The sequence below is a fragment of the Ranitomeya variabilis genome, chromosome 5 (assembly GCF_051348905.1).
Source record: "Ranitomeya variabilis isolate aRanVar5 chromosome 5, aRanVar5.hap1, whole genome shotgun sequence".
NCBI lineage: Eukaryota > Metazoa > Chordata > Amphibia > Anura > Dendrobatidae > Ranitomeya > Ranitomeya variabilis.
The window spans coordinates 487,073,058-487,088,043 of NC_135236.1; the positions used below are offsets into that span (position 1 = coordinate 487,073,058).

Genomic DNA, 14,986 nt, shown 5'->3' on the forward strand with positions numbered 1-14,986 from the left:
AGAGGGGGGAATATAATGGGCTGTGCAGAGGGAGTGAATAAAATGAGGGGCCGTGCTGATAGGGGGAATAAAATGAGAGGCTTTGGTGATGGTGGAAATAAAATGAGGGGCTGTGCTGATGGGGTGAGTAAAATGAGGGGAGGGACTGTGCGGGGGGAGAAATGAGGGGACAAGCTGTGCAGAGGGGGTTAAAATGAGGGTCTGTACAGATGGGGGAATAAACTGAGGTGCTGTGCTGATGGGGGGATAAAATGAGGAGGGGGCTGTGCTGATGGAAGGAATAAAATGAGGGTTCGTGCTGATAGGGGGAATAAAATGGGGTCTGCGCAGAGGGGGGAATAAAATGAGGGGCTGTGCAGAGGGGTGAATAAAATGAGGGGCTGTGCTGATAGGGGAAATAAAATGAAGGGCTGCACTGATTGGGGGAATAAAGGGCTTTGCTGATGGTGGAAATAAAATGAAGGGCTGTGCTGATGGGGGTGAGTAAATGAGGGGAGGGGCTGTGTGGGAGGGAGAAATGAGGGGACAAGCTGTGCAGAGCGGGGTTAAATTGAGGGTCTGTGCTGATGGAGGAATAAAATGAGAGTCTGTGCAGATGGGGGAATAAAATGAGGGTTTGTGCAGGGAGGAATAAAATGAGGGTCTGTGCAGATGGGGAATAAAATAAGGGGCTGTGTAGATGGAGGATAAAATGAGGGGCTGTGCTGATGGGGTGAATAAAATTAGGGGCTGTGCAGGGGGGATAACATGAGCAGCTGTGCTGATGAGGGACTGTACTAATAGGGGAATAAACTGAGGGGCTGTGCAGATGGGAGAATTACCTGAGGGGTTGTGCAGATGGGGGATAAATGAGTAGGGAATAAAATGATGGACTGTGCAGCTGGGGTGAATAGGATGAGGGGCTGTGCAGATGAGGGGTGAATAAAATGAGGGGCTGTACAAATGGGGTAATAAATTGAGGGTCTTTGCAGATGGGGAATAAAAAGAGGGGCTCTGCACATGAGAGAGGAATAAAATGAGGGGCTGTGCAGATGAGGAGGGAATTAAATGAGGGGCTGTGCATATGGGGGAATAAATAGAGGGGATGTGCAGAGGGGGGAATAAAATGAGGGGCTATGCAGATGGGGGAATAAAATGCTTTGCTTTGCAAGTGATCAAACTGCAAAAAGTGAAAGTTCTTTAGTGGGACAAAGTAAAAAAGTGAAAAAAAAAATTGAAAACCTGTAAAAAAAAAATAAATCACAAAATAATTTTAAAAAATAAAAATATATTGAACCCATAAATAAATATTTTTGTGAAAAAAAATAAAAAAGCATACATATTTGGTATCGCTGTATCCATAAGACTCGACAGTTAAAACTGTCCCACAAATTAACCCTTTAGTGAACACTGCAAAATAAAAAATAAAAAAATGATGCTTTATCATAAAATTGATTAAAATGCGATCAAAAGACAAATGTAGATAAAAATGGTATAGTTGAAAACATCATCTTGTCCCGCAAAAAGCAAACTGCCATAGAGCTCAATCAGCGATAATAATAAAAAATTATAGAATAAAGTGATGTAAAAATAATTAATTTTTCTATAAAATAGTTTTTATTGCATAAAAGTGACAAAACACAAAAAAACTATATAAATGTGGTATCGTTGGATTCGTACTGACCCAAAGAATAAAGCTGCCTTATCAATTTTACCACACGTGGAAGGACATAAAAAACCTCCAAAAAACAATTCCTGAATTGTTGGTGTTTGTTCATTTTGCCAACCAAAAAACAAAATAGAAAGTGATAAAAAAAAATGTAATGTGCTCGAAAATGGTACCAATAAAAACGTTAACTTGGCCTGCAAAAAAACAAACAATCACATAGCTCTGTTAGCAGAAATATGGAAAACTTATAGTTCTCAAAATATGGCGATGCAAAAACTTATACATTTTTTTTAAAAAGTGTTTTTAGTGTGTGACAGCAGCCAAACATAAAAAATATAAATCTGGTATCACTGTAATCGCACCGACCCAACAAAAAAGTTGTCTAATCACTTATACCACACGAGTAATGGTGTAAAATTAAAAACAATTTTTCACCTGTAGTTGATTTGTTCATTCTGCCTCTCAAAGATCGCAGTAAAGCTTTACTTACATTTATTCTGTGCTCAGTGCTGAGCGCTTACCCCGGGGTTTTTGTGTAAATATGTGATTCAGATGGAACCCCCAGCGGAAGATTCCCTATAAAGAGGGAAATGGAGGCACTGTGGATTCAGTCTGGCCTGTGACCCAGCTGTATCTGTTTTTTTAGGGTGCATACAAAGGCGGTTGAGGCTGTCCACCACAGTTTTGTGCACTTCTGAAAAAAAGGACTTTGCTGAACAGAGGTAACTGCTGCCTCATTATAGTTAATGTGTCCTTCTGGGGTTTCATCTGAATCACTTCAGAGATTTAGATAGAAACCCCAAAGTAAATGCTCAGCATGGAGCACAGGTTAAATGTGATCTCAAATGTTATGTAAAATGTTCCCAATAAAAGCTTCAACTCAATCCACATAAAAAGCTCCCAGTCAGGTCTGTCATCTGTCAATGGAAATATTGGAGGCTTTCACATTACTAGTAGCACAAAAACTCTGGAAAAGCAAAATGGCTAATGGCCCAAAAGAAATTCAGCAAATTCTGCGCTCTCAAATCCAAATGCCCCCTCCCTTCTGAGCCCCACAGTGTGCCTAAACCATATTTAGCATCCACGTTTGGCATTTCTGTAGTGATAAGAGCCTACCTAATTTACAGGTGCATGCCTCTGGCATCATGAGCTGGGCATAACGTACTGGTCACTAAAGCATACTGGTCACTACAACGACAGTTTGCAATTTTCACTCAACAACATCCACTGCTGTAAAACACCCATATAGCCAAAATCAACAATACACATGTAGATAATTTCCCAAAGGGGAAAAATTTCCAAAATGGGGTCACTTGAAGGGAGGAATCTGCTCTTCTACAACTTAGGTGCTCTGTCTATGGAGTCCGCAAACTATTCTGCGCTCCAGGAGGCAAATAGCACACTGTCCCTCCGGAGTCTCCCTATATGGCTAAGCAGTACTGTACAGCCACATATGGGGGATTTCTACATTCATCAGAAACTGTGGGACAAATTTTGGTGCCATTTTTATAAATTTCCCAGTGTGACAATGTAAAATCTGGGGCTTAAAATTTTTTTTGCTGGTTATAATGTAATTATTTTTTTTTTCAATGCCCAATGGTATAAAATTCTGTGACCCACCCATGGTGTCATTATGATCACTGCACCCAGTCCAGCAAAATCTGAACTCCAATATGGCACTTCTGAGATTTGCACTGTGCCTCCAAAGTAGTTTGAGACCACATATTGGGTATAGGCATACTCAGGAGAAATTGCACAACACATTTTGGAATCTATTTTCCCATGCTACCATTGTGAAAGTAAAAAAATGTGGCAAAAATAAAGTTTTTATGAAAAAATGTAATTTTTTTTTATTGGAGATTCAATGTGCTCACCACACATCTAGATATATTACTTGAGGGGTCTAGTTTCCAAAATGGGGTCACTTGTGGGGGTTTCCACTGTTTAGGCACATCAGGGGCTCTTCAAGCGCAACATGCCACTCACAGACCATTCTATCAAAGTCTGCGTTCCAAAACATCACTCCTTCCTTTCTGAGCCCAAACAGTAGTTTTCCCCCACATTTTGGGTATCTGCTTACTCAGGAGAAATTGCACAACAAATTTTGGGGTCCATTTTCTCCTGTTACTTTGTAAAAATACAAGATTTGGGACTAAAATAATTTTTTGTGGGAAACATTTGATTCTTTTATTTTCCTGGCCCTACGTTACAAACTTCTGTGAAGCACCTGGAGTTTAAGGTGCTCACCACACATCTAGAAAAGTTCCCTGAGGGGTCTAGTTTCCAAAATGGTGTCACTTGTGGGGGGTTTCCACTGTTTAGGCACATGAGGGGCAATCCTAATGCGACATGGTATCCACTAATTATTCCAGCATATTTTCCATTCAAAAAGTCAAATGGCGCTCCTTCCCTTCCGAGCCCTGCCATGCGTCCAAACAGATTTGGATCTAAAGTAAATTTTTTGTGAAAAAAGTTAAATGTCCTCTTTTTTTTCCAAAAGGTGTTAAGGGGTGAAGTTTTTAGAATGGTGTCACTTTTGACTATTTTCTGTCATATAGACCCCTCAAAGTCACTTCAAATGTGATATGGTTCCTAAAAAAAATGGATTTGTACATTTTTTGGAAAAATGAGAATTCGCTGGTAAACTTTTAACCCTTATAATTTCTTAACAAAAAAAATGTTTAAAAAATTGTACTGATGTAAATTAGACATGTGGGAAAAGTTATTTATTGACTATTTTGTCTGATTTAAGGGCAAAAAAATAGCTTTGCCAAATTTCTTTTTTTCACAAATAAATGCAAGTCATATCAAAGAAATGTTACCATGAAGTACAACATGTCACAAAAATCAATCTCAGAATCCCCGGGATCTGTTGAAGCGTTCCAGAGTTATTAACTCATAAAGAGACATTGGTCAGAATTGTAAAATTTGGCCTGATCATGAAGTTGCAAACAGCCTTGGGGGTAATGGGGTTAATACATATCATGACTTTTTATTCAAATAATTTGTTATAAAATGCATAGAATGCAAAAACCTGATTTAAAAAATAGGCTATTTTTTATAACATTCACTTTAAGAGTACAGAAAAAGGCTGATTTAATTGTACAGAATTTTAAAAACTACACTGTTACACGTAACATGCTCTCAGTATGAAAATCATAAAAAAAATTCTGTTCTATGAGAGTTCTGCTCTCTTTTCATGTACGGTAAATTGGAAAGTTGCATAAAATGCTTACCGGGCATATAGGCAGGATGCACAGTCCAATAAATGTTCAAACAAAGCTCCTCCTTCTTCATACGATGATGACATTTGCAATGGATGATGGGAGTCTGAGAAATTAGCTGAGATGCCTCTTGACATTCGGGTGTGTTTAGAGGGTATACTCCACTGGACACAGAGCAATTTTTTAACACAAGGTAGCTGTTATTGCACAGATTATCATTCTTACAAAGGAACTCTGCAAAGATGCAGTCATTGTGTTCCACGGACAAAGTGAAAGCTGAAGAAAAAAATGAAAAAAACACATCAGATGATAATATGTACTTTTTGGCTACCTTTGCTATTATACAGCATCTGTTGAACACATAATGGATATGTTCACCCTTGCAAACCAATTTTATTTATTGTTAAAAATACATCAGCCCCTTCCAACTGATCTGTAAAGTGTGCTGCAGTGGAGCAAGTGTGTTCCGTGCCTGTGCATTCCAGACATGTTATAACTCTGGAAGGACAAGCACAGTTTAAAGGGGTTTTCTAATCCTGAGAAACATTTGGCAAGCACTGCAACTTGCTGAATCCTAGAGTGTGTAATATACACAAGTTAGGATTCGGCTCTGCTGACCCCCCCCATTTCCTGTCCTCTATGATGAAGAAAAGAATGAGTATATACAGGTGCTTCTCACAAAATAAGAATATCATCAAAAAGTTAATTTATTTCAGTTCTTCAATACAAAAATTGAAACTCATATATTATATAGAGTCATTACAAAGTGATCTATTTCAAGTGTTTATTTCTGTTAATGTTGATGATTATGAGTTTCACTTTTTGTATTGAAGAACCGAAATAAATTAACTTTTTGATGATATTTTAATTTTGTGAGAAGCACCTAATAATAATAATAATTTTATTTCAATAGCGCCTGCATATTCCGCAGCACTTTACATTTTAGAGGAGACTTGTACATACAATAGACATTACAGCATAACAATAAACACATATATCAAAACAGATACCAAGAGAAATGAGGGCCCGGCTTGCAAGCTTACAATCTATGAGGAAAAGGGGAGACACAAAAGGTGAATGTTAACAATTGCTTTAGTTGTTCGGACCAGCCATAGTGTAAGATTTGGGTGTTCATGTAATGCTGCATGAACCAGCCTAAGTATGTAACAGTACAGACACAGGGCTATTGAATGCATAAAGCATGTGAGAACATGATGCGAGGAACCTGGTTATGGTAAGAATTTTGAATGGGCAACACAGGGATAGTTAGGTAAATGCATTGAGACAGTAGGCCAGTCTGAACAAATGTGTTTTTAGGGCACGCTTAAAACTGTGTGGATTGGGGATTAATCGTATTAACCTGGGTCGTGCATTCCAAAGAATTGGCGCAGCACGTGAAAAGTCTTAGAGACGGGAGTGAGAAGTTCTGATTATTGAGGATGCTAACCTCAGGTCATTAGCAGAATGGAGGGCACGGGTAGGAAGTTAGATTGAGACAAGGGGGGAGATGTACGGTGGTGCTGAGCCATGGAGTGCTTTGTGGGTGAGGGTAATACGTTTGTACTGGATTCTGGAGTGGATGGGTAACCAGTGTAATGACTGGCACAAGGTAGAGGCATCGGTGTAACGATTGGTGAGGAATATGATCCTGGCTGCAGCATTCAAGACAGATTGGAGAGGGGCGAGTTTGGTAAGAGGGAGACCGATTAATAAAAAGTTACAATAGTCCAGATGAGAATGAATGAGAGAAACAGTGAGCGTTTTTGCAGAGTCAAAAGTAAGAAAGGGTCGAATTCTAGAAATGTTTTTAAGGTGCAGATAACAAGAGCGAGCCAGTGATCGGATGTGGGGGATGAAAGAAAGCTCTGAATCAAGTATGACCCCAAGACAGCGGGTGTGTTGCTGGGGAGTAATGGTGGAACCACACATGGAAATGGCAATGTCGGGAATAGGTAGGTTAGTAGAGGGAGGAAAAACAAGGAGTTCAGCTTTTGACAGGTTCAGTTTCAGATAGAGGGAGGACATGATGTTAGAGACAGTGGTAAGAGAATCACTGCTGTTATCTTAATAGGCAGGCGTGATATCAGGAGAAAAAGTGTATAATTGGGTGTCATCAGCATAGAGATGGTACTGGAAACCAAATCTACTGATTGTTTGACCAATAGGGGCAGTATACAAAGAGAAGAGAAGGGGGTCTAGAACTGATTCTTGAGGTACTCCAACAGTAAGGGGAAGATGAGAGGAGGAGGAACCAGCAAAAGATACATTGAAGGAGCGATCAGAGAGATAGGAGGAGAACCACGAGAGAACGGTGTCCTTGAGGCAGATGGAGTGGAGCACAGTGAGGAGGAGCTGATGAGCCACAGTATCGAATGCTGCAGAGAGTTACAAGAGAATTAGCAGGGAGCAGTGACCATTCGATATGGCTGTTTGTAGATCATTAGAGACTTTAGTAAGGGCAGTTTCAGTAGAGTGTAAAGAGATAGCGGACAAGGAGTTTTGAGATGAAGGGAAGATTAGAGACAAGTCTATAGTTAGCGGCACAGTTTTGGTCGAGGGATGGTTTTTTAAGTAATGGATGCATGCATGCTTAAATGAGGAGGGAAAGATACCAGAAGAGAGAGGTTGGATATTTTTGTTAGGTGAGTGGTGACAGCAGGGGAAAGGGACTTGAGGAATGGGGTCACTGGTGCAAGTGGTAGGGCGAGAAGATGCAAGGAGCCTGATTACTTCTTCTTCTGTGACTGGTTAAAAATCAGAGAGTGAGCTAGATGTAGTGGGGGAGGGAGGACAGTGCATGTTATGAGGGGATTGGGACATCATTTCCTGTCGGATATGGTCAATTTTTTTTTTTAAATAATTTGCCAGATCGTCAGCGCGGAGATCCGTGGTTGGGACCTGCACTCTTGGGCTGAGTAGGGAATGAAACGTGTCAAAGAGATGTTTCGGGTTATTGGATAGTGAGGTAATGAGGGTGCTGAAATAGGTTTGTTTTGAGAGGTGAAGGGCAGTGTTGTATGTTTTAAGCATAAACTTATAATGGATGAAATCTTCGGGTAGATTGGATTTTCTCCACAGAAACGTGTTTGCAGCGTGTGCCAGGGTTGTTGCCGTCTGTGCTGTGTTGTTCTATGTATAGGAGGTGCAACTTCATCCAGGGCACGTTGCAGTGTTTCATTATAATGCTTCAGTGCAGAATCAGGATATGAGAGGGAGGAGATAGGGGCCAATGATAACTGCAAGTTCTTCATACGTTTCTGGGTGTTAATGGCCTGTATATTTCTATATGTGTGGAAAGTAGGGGTGACCTGAGCGGGATGGCATTTCTTGACACCTGCATGTGTATATACACTGTGCATAGTGTGTGCAGGCTGTGTGTATATCATCTGTGTATAGTGAGTGTAGAAAGGGGATGATCCAACTTCCAAGCTTGTAAAAATGTATTGGATTAAAAAATATTTTTTGTCATTTGTTTTCTCTTCTCTTTTTCATTCGGCCCAGACCTCCATGACTGTTGTGAATTAGACTTTTTTGGCTCCCTCTTGTGGTCACTAGTGATATGACTCTGGGATTGTCTTTCCTCAGTTTGGCACCCACCTGGGTCGTTAGTCCAGGGGTGTTGCTATATGAACTTCCTGAATTCTCAGTCTGGTGCCTGGCATCGTTGTAATCAGTCCTTTCTGTTTGCTCCTGTCTGCTGGTCCTGGTTCTTGCAAAATTAAGCTAAGTCCTGCTTTCTTGTTTTTTGGTTATTTGTATTGCTCTTATTTTTTGTCCAGCTTGTACTAAATGTGATTCCTGATTTTGCTGGAAGCTCTAGGGGGCTGGTATTCTCCCCCCGGGCCGTTAGACGGTTCGGGGTTCTTGAATATCCAGCGTGGAAATTTTGATAGGGTTTTTGCTGACCGTATAAGTCATCTTACTATTTTCTGCTATTAGTCAGTGGGCCTCTCTTTGCTAAATACCTAGTTCATTCTTACGTTTGTCTTTTCTTCTTACCTCACCGTTATTATTTGTTGGGGGCTTGTATCCAACTTTTGGGGTCTTTTCTCTGGAGGCAAGAAAGGTCTATCTTTTCCCTTTAGGGTTAGTTAGTTCTCCGGCTGGCGCGAGACGTCTAGAACCAACGAAGGCACGTTCCCCGGCTGCTGCTATTTGTGGTGCTAGGATTAGATATACGGTCAGCCCAGTTACCACTGCCCTATGAGCTGGTTTTTTGTGTTTGCAGACTTGGTATTTATTTCTGAGACCCTCTGCCATTGGGGTCATAACAGTATGCCAGGCCAAAGTTGAATGTTTAATGCATTGCAGAAGTGGGATAATAAGAAAGGAAATTCTGAGTTTTGTTTTTTTTTCCTCTCTTTCTTCCTCCCCTTTACCTCTGAGTGGCTTGAGCTTGCTGCAGACATGAATGTCCAGACCTTGATTACAAGTGTGGACCAGCTTGCTGCTCGTGTGCAGGGCATACAAGATTTTGTTACCAGTAGTCCTATGTCTGAACCTAAAATACCTATTCCTGAACTGTTCTCTGGAGACCGATTTAAGTTTAGGAATTTCAGGAATAATTGTAAATTGTTTCTATCTCTGAGACCCCGTTCGTCTGGAGACTCAGCTCAGCAAGTTAAAATTGTTATCTCTTTCTTACGGGGCGACCCTCAGGATTGGGCCTTCTCGCTAGCGCCAGGAGATCCGGCATTGGCAAATATTGATGCGTTTTTTCTGGCGCTCGGATTGCTTTACGAGGAACCCAATCTTGAAATTCAGGCAGAAAAAGCCTTGCTGGCTATTTCTCAGGGCCAGGATGAAGCTGAAGTGTATTGCCAAAAATTTCGGAAATGGTCCGTGCTTACTCAGTGGAATGAGTGTGCTCTGGCCGCAAATTTCAGAAATGGCCTTTCTGAAGCCATTAAGAATGTGATGGTGGGTTTCTCCATTCCTACAAGTCTGAATGATTCCATGGCGCTGGCTATTCAAATTGACCGGCGTTTGCGGGAGCGCAAAGCCGCTAATCCTCTTGTGGTGTTGTCTGAACAAACACCTGATTTAATGCAATGTGGTAGAATTCAGACTAGAAATGAACGGAAAAATCACAGACGTCAGAATGGGTTGTGTTTTTACTGTGGTGATTCTACACATGTTATATCAGCATGCTCTAAACGCCTAACAAGGGTTGTTAGTCCTGTCGCCATTGGTAATTTGCAACCTAAATTTATTTTGTCTGTGACTTTAATTTGCTCATTGTCTTCCTACCCTGTTATGGCGTTTGTGTATTCAGGTGCTGCCCTGAGTCTTATGGATCTGTCATTTGCCAAGCGCTGTGGTTTTGTTCTTGAGCCGTTGGTAAATCCTATCCCTCTTAGAGGTATTGATGCTACGCCATTGGCGGAAAATAAACCGCAGTTTTGGACACAGGTAACCATGTGCATGACTCCTGAACATCGGGAGGTGATTCGTTTTCTTGTTCTGCATAAAATGCATGATTTGGTCGTTTTGGGTCTGCCATGGTTACAGACCCATAATCCAGTCTTGGATTGGAAGGCAATGTCTGTGTCAAGTTGGGGCTGTCAGGGAATTCATGGTGATTCCTCGCCGGTGTCTATTGCTTCCTCTATTCCTTCGGAAGTTCCTGAGTATTTGTCTGATTTTCAGGATGTATTCAGCGAGTCCAGGTCCAGTGCTCTGCCTCCTCATAGGGACTGTGACTGCGCTATAGATTTGATTCCAGGTAGTAAATTTCCTAAGGGAAGACTATTTAATCTGTCTGTACCTGAGCATACCGCAATGCGTTCGTATATCAAGGAATCTCTGGAGAAGGGGCATATCCGTCCATCCTCTTCCCCTCTTGGTGCGGGATTCTTTTTTGTGGCCAAGAAGGACGGATCTTTGAGACCTTGTATTGACTATCGGCTTCTGAATAAAATCACTGTTAAATTTCAGTATCCTTTGCCTCTGTTGTCGGACTTGTTTGCCCGGATTAAAGGTGCCAAGTGGTTCACCAAGATAGATCTTCGTGGTGCGTACAACCTTGTGCGCATTAAGCAAGGAGATGAATGGAAAACTGCATTTAATACGCCCGAAGGTCATTTTGAGTACTTGGTGATGCCTTTTGGGCTCTCTAATGCTCCTTCAGTGTTTCAGTCCTTTATGCATGATATTTTCCGGAAGTATCTGGATAGATTTATGATTGTATATCTGGATGATATTCTGTTTTTTTCTGATGATTGGGACTCGCATGTAGAGCAGGTCAGGATGGTGTTTCAGGTTTTGTTTGAGAATGCTTTGTTTGTTAACCCTTGTCAGGCTGCATAATTTTACAACCTTAACAGGCTGCATAGGTACAATTGTACCTTCACATATACCTCCACTGTGGGAAGACTTTACTTGGTTTCAGAAACTAAAGTTCATTCAGCTACAAATGTTATGCTGATATCTATTGTTCAGTGTTGTTACTGGTCACTTATGTTGCTGTCAATTAAGTTAATTCAAACTGGGAGTGGCTTCTACTTGTCTTCCTGCCTCCCTCCTCTCATTAGCCATTTTGCTGTTCATCTCATTGCTGTGAGCACACATTTCTAGGCTTGTGAAGTCTTCAATTTCTTGGAAACGAAGGTAGGAAAGTCTCACAGCATCTAACAGCCAGTTATACCTTTATTCTCATTATGTGGGGACAGAACAGTCAAATTGTCTTTCAGCCTGGACTTGGCTTACATATATTTTGTATGAAACTTATCACTATAGGTATAATTTTTATACGAAAAATGGATAATAATTAGTATCTACATATTGTTTTACGATGTTTTATTTATATTCAGCACAAAATACGAAGCCAAAATTCATCTAGCAAGTCATCATGAGTGATAGTAATGCTGGATCTAGTTTCCGCCATAATCCAAGAAAACGTGTTTGCAGGTTAGTATAATTTTGTGAAAAGCCAATAATGTAGTATTTCGGAAAATTATTTATTTTACATTTTTTCATATTTACAGATTTACGTCTGACGAAATAATGCGAATGCTAGAAGAATCTGATTCTGAGCATGAGGATGAACCATATGTTGCATCTGATGATGAAAACTATGTACCACAAGTGGATGTTACTGAAGAAGATTCAGACATTGAACAAGAAATGGTCATAGAGCATGAAAATGAATACGAATCAGACGAAAGTGTTGAGGATGATTCTGTGCCTCAAAGTGCAGGCGACATTTGGACTGCTAAGGATGAAACTCAATGGTGCAGTAATCCACTGCCAAATGCACAAACAAAATCTCGTAATGTCCTACGACAAAGAGGTGGCCCTGCAGCAATCAGCAACCTATATACAGCAAAAGAGCTATTCAAGTCCATCATGACTCCCGAGATGTGTGACATCATATTACGGGAAACGAATCGAAAGGCCAAGAGAGTTTGTGATGCTTACAACAACGAACTGGTACAACGTTTTCCTGATTCTTCCAAACGGCCACCACAAAAAACATTCAAGCAATTTACTGAAACTGAACTTCATGCATTTTTGGGCATACTGATTGCTGCTGGTGTGCACAGAGCCAACAAAGAGAATCTGGAGGAAATGTGGAATGTTGCTGCTCTGCCTCTTATACGTGCAGCCATGTCTCGTGACCGCTTCAAGATGATACTCAGATTTATCAGGTTTGACAACGAAAATACACGTGCAGAACGTGTGCAAACAGATAAAGCTGCACCAATACGGGACATCTGGACAATGCTGAACAGTAATCTGGAGAGAGCCTACAAGCCATATCATTGTATCACCGTCGACGAGCAATTATTTCCATTTAGAGGTCATACTAAATTTACCCAGTATATACCTTCAAAACCAGCTAAATATGGCATAAAGATTTTCTGGGCTTGTGACTCATCAAATGCCTACCCTTTACAAGGTCAGCTCTACACTGGGAAACCAACTGATGGTCCTCGACAAGTAAACATTGGAGAACGAACAGTATTGGACCTAGTGAGCTCGTATAAAGGCTCTGGAAGAAATGTCACCACCGATAACTTCTTTACAACCATGGAACTAGCTAAGGTATTGAACTCCTGGAACATGACACTAGTTGGTACAGTAAGAAAAAACAAAAGGTTCCTACCTAGCAACATGCAGCCTGCCAAAGAAAGGCCTGTAAACTCGACAAATTTTGCCTACAATCATGATGCAACAGTCTGTTCATATGTACCAAAGAAGAACAAATCAGTCGTGCTTCTATCATCTATGCACATGACGGGAGAAGTTGAAGAGACACTAGCAGCCAAGCCAGAGATAATAAAATACTACAACATAACAAAAGGTGGCGTTGATGTTATGGATAAAATGTTGGGAGAGTACACTGTGAAACGACGAACATCACGTTGGACTTTGGCATTTTTCTACAATATGATTGATGTCAGTGGGTTAGCATCCTACATCATCTACAGAGAACACAATCCAAGCTTCAGGGCAAAGGATCAACGAAGAAAGTTCCTGAAAGATCTCGCAAATCAGCTGTGTATGATTGCAATTGAAGATCGTAGTACAAACAAAATGATAATGAGAAACCATTTTCTTCGAGGTGCAGTAGAAATGGTGCTTGGACGATGCATTGTGGTAGCATCGCAGCCAGCAGCTGGCCCCAACATACCTCATGGTAGTCGTGGACCCGCCCCTGTTGTTGGTAGTTGCTATGTCTGCAGAGACCTGAGGCGAAAACAACGCAAGACTAGAAAGTCTTGTGTGGTTTGTGTGAAACCCATTTGCGATGAACACTCTGTAGCAAAGCCAACATGCATTACTTGCAAAGAAAATCAATAAAAAAAAGTTTCTTACATTTTCTTTTATAATGTAAATGAACAGTTTTTTACTTGTTTATAATAGTTAAATAGCATTATCATTAAAAAAAAATTTATGCTTTTTCCCTTGCATTATCTTCATTCAAAATATATGAGGTACATTTGTACCTATGCAGCTTGTTATGGATGCAAAAAGATCTCGACCCCTTATCTCGGAAGCGGGTGGAGATATTTTATTGAAATTTGGCCAATATATTCTGGACCAAAAATGTAGAGATGTCACGAAATTTCAGCCCTCTACGTCTTTTCAAAAAAAAGTTATTGCAATTTTAAAACGGAATAGTTACAATTGTACCTATTCAGCCGGATAAGGGTTAAGGGCTCAAAGTGTCTCTTTGGAGTACAGAAGGTTCCCTTTTTGGGTTTTATTTTTTCCCCTTCTGCGGTGGAGATGGACCCAGTCAAGGTCCGAGCTATTCATGATTGGACTCAACCCACGTCAGTTAAGAGTCTTCAGAAGTTCTTGGGTTTTGCTAACTTCTACCGTCGTTTTATCGCTAATTTTTCTAGCGTTGTTAAACCTTTGACGGATATGACCAAGAAGGGTTCTGATGTTGCTAACTGGGCTCCTGCAGCCGTGAAAGCTTTCCAAGAGTTGAAGCGCCGGTTTACTTCAGCGCCTGTTTTGTGCCAGCCTGATGTCTCACTTCCCTTTCAGGTTGAAGTGGATGCTTCTGAGATTGGGGCAGGGGCCGTTTTGTCGCAGAGAGGCCCTGGTTGCTCTGTAATGAGACCATGTGCTTTTTTCTCTAGGAAGTTTTCGCCTGCTGAGCGGAATTATGATGTTGGCAATCGGGAGTTGCTGGCCATGAAGTGGGCATTTGAGGAGTGGCGTCATTGGCTCGAGGGTGCTAAGCATCGTGTGGTGGTCTTGACTGATCACAAAAATCTGATGTATCTCGAGTCTGCTAAACGCCTGAATCCTAGACAGGCCCGTTGGTCATTGTTTTTCTCCCGTTTTGACTTTGTGGTCTCGTATTTACCAGGTTCAAAGAATGTGAAGGCTGATGCTCTTTCAAGGAGAACCAGTTGGTATTCTTAAAGAGGGAGTAATCTTGGCAGCCATTTCTCCGGATTTGCGACGTGTATTGCAGAGATTTCAGGCTGGTAGACCTGACTCTTGTCCACCTGACAGACTGTTTGTTCCTGATAGATGGACCAGCGGAGTCATTTCCGAGGTTCATTCCTCGGTGTTGGCAGGGCATCCGGGAATTTTTGGCACCAGAGATTTGGTGGCTAGGTCCTTTTGGTGGCCTTCCTTGTCACGGGAT

General features: G+C 41.2%; 1 protein-coding gene across 2 annotated transcripts in view; it reads right to left on the reverse strand.

Annotated features, from left to right (window-relative positions):
• Window positions 1-14,986, reverse strand: part of GFRA3 (GDNF family receptor alpha 3) — a 124,364-nt gene that overhangs the window by 30,691 nt on the left and 78,687 nt on the right. For both annotated transcript variants that reach the window (XM_077265545.1, XM_077265544.1), the window contains exon 2: window positions 4,885-5,148. In XM_077265545.1, the coding sequence (XP_077121660.1) occupies window positions 4,885-5,148 (264 nt within the window). The remainder of the gene's footprint in view (window positions 1-4,884; window positions 5,149-14,986) is intronic.